The sequence below is a fragment of the Myotis davidii genome, unplaced genomic scaffold (assembly GCF_000327345.1).
Source record: "Myotis davidii unplaced genomic scaffold, ASM32734v1 scaffold1391, whole genome shotgun sequence".
NCBI classification, from domain to species: Eukaryota; Metazoa; Chordata; class Mammalia; order Chiroptera; family Vespertilionidae; genus Myotis; species Myotis davidii.
Genome location: NW_006282400.1, coordinates 15,388 through 23,200, shown reverse-complemented (window position 1 = coordinate 23,200; position 7,813 = coordinate 15,388). Strand labels below are relative to the sequence as shown.

The 7,813-nt window shown below is 46.9% G+C and overlaps 1 protein-coding gene across 1 annotated transcript; it reads left to right on the top strand.

Annotated features, from left to right (window-relative positions):
* Nucleotides 1-5,748: 5,748 nt before the first annotated feature.
* On the top strand, nt 5,749-7,405 carry ZG16 (zymogen granule protein 16). Its single transcript, XM_006752948.2, has 3 exons — nt 5,749-5,808; nt 5,973-6,105; nt 6,994-7,405. Exons 1-3 carry the CDS (start codon nt 5,754-5,756, stop codon nt 7,307-7,309), a joined length of 504 nt encoding a protein of 167 aa, XP_006753011.1. The 5' UTR covers nt 5,749-5,753; the 3' UTR covers nt 7,310-7,405.
* Nucleotides 7,406-7,813: the final 408 nt, after the last annotated feature.

The window sequence follows — 7,813 nt, the reverse complement described above, 5'->3', positions numbered from 1 at the left end:
GCTCCTGGGCTGCCAAAGAGATGTCTGACTACCAGCTTAGGCCCGATCCCCCGGGGAGCAGGCCTACGCTGGTAGGTGGACATCCCCTGAGGGGTCCCAGACTGTGAGAGGGCACAGGCCAGGCTGAGGGACACCCCCCCCCCCCAGTGCATAAATTTTTGTGCACTGGGCCTCTAGTGTTGAATAAGAGTGGTGAAAGCAGACATCCCTGTCTTGTTCCTGTTCTTAGGGGAAATTGTTTTAGTTTTTACCCATTGAGATGATGTCAGCTGTAGATTTGTCATATATAGCCTTTATTATGTTGAGGTATGATCCCTCTATTCCCACTTTGCTGAGAGTTATAAAAATGGGTATTGGATTTTGTTGAATGCTTTTTCTGCATCTATTAATATGATCATGTGATTTTTGTCTTTCAATTTATGTGATGTATCACATTTACTGATTTGTGAATATTATACCAGCCTTGCATCCCTGTAATAAGTCCCATTTGGTCATGCTGTATGATCTTTTTAATATATTGCTGGATCCAATTTGCTAATATTTTGTAGAGAATTTTAGCATCTATGTTCATCAGGGATATTGGCCTGTAATTCTCTTTCTTTTAGTATCTTTATCTGGTTTTCGAATTAGGATAATGCTGACCTTGTGGAAAGAGCTTGGAAGTGTTTCTTCCTCTTGGATTTTTTGGAAGAGTTTGAGAAGCATAGGTGTTAGTTCTTTGAATATTTAATAAAACTCCCCTGTGAAGCTGTCTGGAACAGGGCTTTTGTTTGCTGGGAGTTTTTTTTTTATTACTGCTTCAATTTCATCAGTTGTTATTGGCCTATTCAGGTTTTCTGTTTCTTCCTGATTCAGTTTTGGAAGATTGTATTTTTCTAGGAATTTGTTCATTCACATTGTCCAGCTTGTTGGCATAGAATTGTTTATAGTATTTTCTGGTAATCCTTTATATTTCTGTGGTATCAGTTGTTATTTCAACTCTTTCATTTCTGATTCTATTTATTTGGGTCCTCTCTCTTTGTTTCTTGATGAGTCTGGCTAAAGGTTCATCAATCTTGTTAATCTTCTCAAAGAATCAGCTCTTAGTTTCATTGATCTTCTGTGGGGGTTTTTTTTGTGTGTTTTTGTTTTAGTCTCTCTGTCATTTATTTTCGTTCTGATCCTTATTAATTCCTTCCTTCTACTTACTCTGAGCTTTTCTTATTGTTCTCTAATTCTTTAAATTGTAGGGTTAGTTTATTAGAAATTTTTATTGTTTCTTGAGGTAGGCCTGTAGAGCTATGAACTTCCCTCTCGGGAGTGCTTTTGCTTTGTCCCATAGATTTGGGGTTGTTATGTGTTCATTTTTATTTGTTTCCAGGAAGTTTTTTATTTCTTCCTTGATCTCTACTTTGCTTATTTTTTTATAGCATATATCATGCAGTAATGTAGTTGTTCATTTGGCAGACTGCCCAAACTGGAGTGAAAGTGCCTAGCGAGTAGGATTTCTCTCTCTTCCTCTTTGCTATCTTTTCAGCATCTAGAAAGTGCCTCCAACACATAAATGTGTGTTGAATGAGTTGCTTTGCCAAAGGGCAGAGGAGACTATGAGAGGGGTTGAGACAGCAGGAAGCTGTCAATAGCAGGAAGCTTTGAAAGAGTTTGGGCTTTCACTGCCAGTAGGACTGGGGATGAGGCAAGGTTTACGGCAACTTTATCTGGATTTTAAGGGGCAGGTAGGCTCACAGCTAGCATATGGGTAAAATATGAAACAGATCAGCCCTCAGGTGGCAGCTAGTTGGAGTATTGTCCCATGCACTGGAAGGTTGCAGGTTCAACTCCCAGTCAGGGCACATATCTAGGTTGCAGGTTTGATCCCCATTTGGGGCATGTAAGGGAGGCAACTGATTAATGTCTCTCTCACATAGATGTTTACCCCCTTCTCGAAAATCAATTTTAAACTGTGAAACAGATCAAGCGGGAGCTGATGAGGTGGAAGCAGAGTGGGGCCTGGTGTCCCACTGCCTCCAACTTCTTCCTTCTGGCTTTTCAGGCACTGCATCGAGCAAACCTAAACCTACCAGCATTAGCTACACAGTGGCCTCCCTTGTCTCTAGGACCTGAGGGGGATGAACCCAGAGACTCTTCCCACCACAGGAAAGGCATCTCTTCCACTCTGGAGAGGAGAGGGGACTGAGCCTGGCTGTGGGGACCCCAGGGACCAGTCCGCAGGCCTGGAGGAGACGCTGGGTCTTTGCATAGGCGGGGTTGGTACATCAGAGTGAACCTATGACAAGCGTGGGAGCTTGTATTCTGGGGGTCCCTGATGTGTCATGCATGGAAACATGAGGGCATTCTTACATGGTGTTCACCCCAGACCTTTCCGAGCTGCCATCATTGACTTCCTGTTTCTGGTCACATACTGTGTGATATGCCCCCCAGAAGAAAGAGTTGAGATGGCCTATGGTGAGAGGACAGGGGGAAAAGAGAAAGCTTGGAAGAGGTGGAGAGACAGAGAAGAGGCAGAAGGGGGAAAAATATGGCAGGAGGAAAGAGGAAAGAGGGAATGTAAAGAAAAGCTTCAAAAAAGGGGGAGGGGGAGAAAAGCCTCAGAGCAGGAGATGTGGTGGAAGATCAAGACACAAAGGGAGAGTGACAAGAGGAACATTTCAAATTAAATGACAGGCTGCCAGAAGGTAAAAGAGGCACAAACAATTAACTTACTATTAGCTGTGGGCCAATGAGCAAAAGACAGCTGCATTCCTGAGTGTGTTAGGGCTTTGACTCAAGTCCAGGCATCTGTAGCCACCACTGGACACCACCACATCCTGAATCTGCATGAACTTTCAGGACTGTCGCCTGAACCTAATCAAGAGTAATAAATATTTCTTCCTTATGGACTGTGCACTGTCCTAGAACTGCCCCCTTCACCTTTTCCCTCCCCCTTGATCTGTAGTCTCTGTCAATTCTTTCAAAACAACTTACATCTTCCTTCCCCAGAACATAATGGAACAGAGCTCTGTGACTCCAGGACAGCAGACACGCTTGCCTTCACCTGGCCCTGCTGCTGGTGGTTTAGACTTCACGCTCCAGGTCCTGTCCTTTTCTGACTAGCATTTGGCTCAATAAACCCTTTCCTTTAAAGAGGCTTTCAGCCACAGAAGTTATGTTTTTTGTTTAACAAGAGAAAATTGGTAATGAGAGGCAAACACAGAGAGGACAGAGACATACAGAACATTACAGCTAGAATGAGGTAAAAGTCTTGGTAAAAGACTTGGAGAAAGTTGTAAAGGAGAGCTCAGACAAGGCATCCTTGCCTGTCCTCCGGGCACCAGGACTCTCCCAGCCAGGAGCCACAGCCTGTTTCTGGCTGCTCAGGGTGGGGCTCCCTTTGTTTCTAGGAGGAGTACTCGGTCCCAGGTGGTTAGTCTGTAAGGGGTGGGGAGCCTGTAAGGGGAGAGGAACCTGTAAGGAGTGGTCATTAATGACAGACTCCATGCTTCTCTCTGCTTGGAAGGACCTGCTGACTCAGAGGGTTAGAGGACCAGCCCTAGAGGGTCATGAAGTAGAACTCAGAAGTCAGTCCTAGGGATTTTAGGTGGAGAGGAATTGATCCTGGAGGGGAAGGGCCTGCAAAGACAAGAAATCTCTGATATCAACCCTGGGGAAGTTTCAGATCTGCCGGGAGGAACAATTGTCCTGTGTAGGCTACAGCTTGAGGCCTGAGGACCCTGCACCCCTCTAGCGCAGTGGTCGGCAAACTCATTAGTCAACAGAGCCAAATATCAACAGTACACGATTGAAATTTCTTTTGAGAGCCAAATTTTTAAAACTTAAACTATATAGGTAGGTACATTGTTATTAACTTAATTAGGGTACGCCTGCGCCTCATCTCCCATCGCCCGACCTACCAACACCCCCCACTTCTTCTAACGCCACTTCTTCAAAATAGACTCGCCCAGGCCGAAAACCGACTTCTGCACATGGGCCACAAAGTTTCAATCGCACTGTACGTGCGCGCCCGCACGTGGTATTTTGTGGAAGAGCCACACTCAAGGGACCAAAGAGCCGCATGTGGCTCGCGAGCCGCGGTTTGCCGACCACTGGGCTAGAGGGCCTGTTTACTCTTAGTTCCTCAGCTTCCCACTTGCTCGCTGGACTGACTCTGTGTCCCCGGAGAGCTACACGTGTTCAAAAGTCCACTTGTAGTCCCAAGTCACCCTTTCCAAAGATTTGTGAAGGGTTTAGAAGTTTGAGGATGGATAGATGAAAACAAAAACAAGTACAGCAAAATATAACCATGGTACAATGTACATGGTGTATGGGTATTCACTGTACAATTGTTCCAATTTTTCTTTATGTTTGAACTTTTTCACAAAAAATACTAGGGGAGCAGGAAAAAAATGTCAGGCAAATAGGCCCTGCTAAAGTATCAGACGTGGGCGGTGCAATTCCTTTCTAATGGCTGGAGAGGGCAATGTTATTCAAAAAGAGAACAGATTGCAGGTGAGAGTCCTTGTAAACATCCAATAGAGGAGAGAGAACCTTAGGCCACACCCAGAGGTGATTTAGTGACTTTGCCCACCCAGAGCTGTTTGCCCTTTGCTTGGTGATATTTCTCAAGTTTATTCTGCTCCTCCTGAGATCTGGGCTTTGGCCTAGAGTGGACCCCACCCTACCACCTGTAACCCTTAAGGGGAGGGGCTGGATAAAATGTTCCATACCCTGCCTGACAACTGACCCTAAGAGATTGATCATGTTTGTCCAGGAGGTGAGGTTCACACGATAAAGAGCAGGGGGAGGGCTTAGATCTGGTATAAAAGATCTGCAAGATCCTGGGGGGTTACTTTGCATCTGAAACTGCCAGGTAAGGGGTGACAGAGGCCTGAGCGAAGGGGAGACAAGGAGGCCTGGATTTGAGTTAGGGGGAATTCATGCTGAGCAGGAGAAGAGCTGGCTTGAATTGAATGGCAGAGGGGAGAGCGGGGTGTCAGGTAACTGGGGCATCTACATCGGAGTTAGTCATAGGTGCATCGATATCTGGGTCTCAGCTGAAAGACTGGGGACACTTGGGATGCTCAGGGGCATGGACATGGCCATATTTGTGATAGTGGAGAAAGAATGATGACAAATATATTATGCACCAGGGATCTAATATCTTGAGCTAGTCCCAACTCCTACAACTTTTCAATCTATCCCACCTCCACCAGAACTGCTTAGAAACTGGTGTTGGCACAGTCTCTTCTCTGACTGCCTTCACTCCTCAGGTGACACAGAGACACACCTCTAAAATGCTCTTTTCCTTCTGAGACCCGGGTAAAACTAGGAATTTAAACTATGCCCCAGATGCCCCATAATCAGGCCAATCTACCCCCGCTGGACTTCAGTTAGGTTTTCTCAGACTCCTGGTTTGGTAGACTCAACCATTTCTATGATTTGGAGATGTCCTCTACTTCTTTAAAACACTCCTTTCCTGCTTTGTGCCAGGAGGGAACAGCGCTCAATACAGCTTAATCCAGATAGAGGGATAGGATTGATCTGCCTTGGAACAGACGCGGAGGGTTGGCTACAGGCCGACCAGGGAAAAGAGGGGATAAGGACACAGAAGAGAGTATCTGAGAGGAACAGGAGTAGAGACTATGCATCCTTTCAAAGCCAAGACTGGGTCCGCTAGGTCTGAGTCTCAGCTGGAGGTCAGGGATGCCTGGGTAAATGAAGTCCTGAGGAAGAGGGTAAATCTTCACTTTCTCCTTTCTTCCCATTCCAACCGCAGAATGTTGACCATCGCTGTTCTTGCCCTTCTGTGTGTCTCGGCCTCTGCCAATGCCAGTAAGTGAGAACCTGGGAGCCCAGTACGGGGTCACTGCTGGCGGCCAAGGCTTTCAGAGGCAGGCTTGGGGTGGTGGGAACTGAGTTGTGGGAGGAATATGCATGGTAGGGAGAAACTGAGCTCTCAGGGAACTTCTCCCTCAATCTCTTACTTTCCCTTCCAGTTCAGGCGAGGGCCTCCTCCTACAATGGAGAGTATGGAGGCGGTGGCGGACAACGATTCTCTCATTCTGGCAACCAGATGGACGGCCCCATCACTGCCATCCGTGTCCGCGTCAACAGATACTACATCGTAGGGTAAGATTCACTGAGTTTCTGTGGTTTGAGGACCTTCTGAGATCTTACTAAAGTGGGAACTTCTCAGTCACTTTGGGTCACACCTGTTTCAATCAACAAGTCTAGGGTCTGTAAAAGCTGTTAGAGGCTTGGATTTGAGACCTGCACTGCTGAAACCTCTACAATCCAAACATGAGTGATCCATACCATCAACTCTCAGGGGCCTAGAAATTGTCTAGTTTGGCCCCCAATCGAGGTTTATCTTTTTACTTTTTAAAAAAATTTTATTGATTGATTTAAGGGAGAGAAAGAGAGAGAGAGAAACATTGATTTGTTGTTTAATTTATTTATTCATTCACTAGTTGTTTCTTATACGTGGTCTGACCTGGGATCAAACCCAAAACCTTAGCATATTGGGACGATGCATATCAGGATTGAGCTACCTGGCCAAGGCCCTACCCTAGGTTTAAACACCCTCTGGCATCCTCCATCTTTGCTGATGCCTCTCCTAAAATGTGTATCCTTCTGATCCTGGATCCGCATGCTGGTACAGCAGAGACAAGTCTTTTCCCTCACGAGAGCCTTTCAGATGTTTGAGAAATTGCTTTGCTTCTTTCCGGTGGGGGTGAGGGTACAGTGGGAGTCTAGACTTCAAGCTCAAGCTCTGGCACGTACTGAGTGACTCTGGGAAAGTTGTTGTCCCTCTGTGAGTCTGTTTGTGGTCAAAATGAGGAGTTGAAGTTCCCTGTATGATCTCCAAGGGCTCACCCAACCCTCACACACTGTGGAACTGGCAGGCTTATCATTCCTGTCACCAGTTTGAAGGTCTCAGGGTAGAGGCCAAGAGGTCCTGCGTTCTCATTGCCCTATTCAGTGTCTCCCCTTCCTTTTTCCTCACCCTGACCCCAGTCTCCAGGTACGCTATGGCAAGGTGTGGAGCGAATATGTGGGTGGCAGCTCGGGAGACCTGGAGGAGATCTTTCTGCACCCTGGGGAATCGGTGATCCAGGTGTCTGGCAAGTACAAGTACTACCTGAGGAAGCTGGTCTTCGTGACTGACAAGGGCCGCTACCTGCCTTTTGGAAAAGACACAGGCACCAGTTTCAATGCTGTCCCCTTGCACCCCAACAATGTGCTACGATTCATCAGTGGCCGCGCTGGCTCCCTCATTAATGCCATCGGCCTGCACTGGGACGAATATCCCAGCGACTGCAGCAGCTGCTGAGACCCAGCAAGAGCAATGCAGTGTGGGGGGTGAGGACCCCCTTGCCACCAACCCCATCCACATGGCTCCATTTAAAAAATAAAAGGGCATGGCTAACCTTGTGTGCCTGTGGGTGTCTGCAGCTGGGACCTGCCTCCCGACTCCGGGTGTGGATGTGTGAATCTCTTTCTTGGCTCTCTGTAGGATGCTAGTCTAGGGAAGAGTGGGAGGATGGGGGAAAGGTGTTAAAGTCTTGGGCTTTTCTTCATTATTTATCAAAAGGAGATAAGATTCTGGTTTGCACTAATTCATTTTTCAAGGATAGCTCCTGAGAGTGTTTACCCAAATTGGAGTTCTGAGGCTGAGGGTAAGGCCTCCACATGACTTGCTGCCCAAACCCAGGATGCTCCACTCTCTAGCCCGACTCTCCCCTTGTCCTCCCCTCCCTTGAGATAGCACCTCTTTACCAAGGCTGTCACCTCACTCTCTAAAACTTAACTCACTCCCTGTATGTGGGTGGCCTGG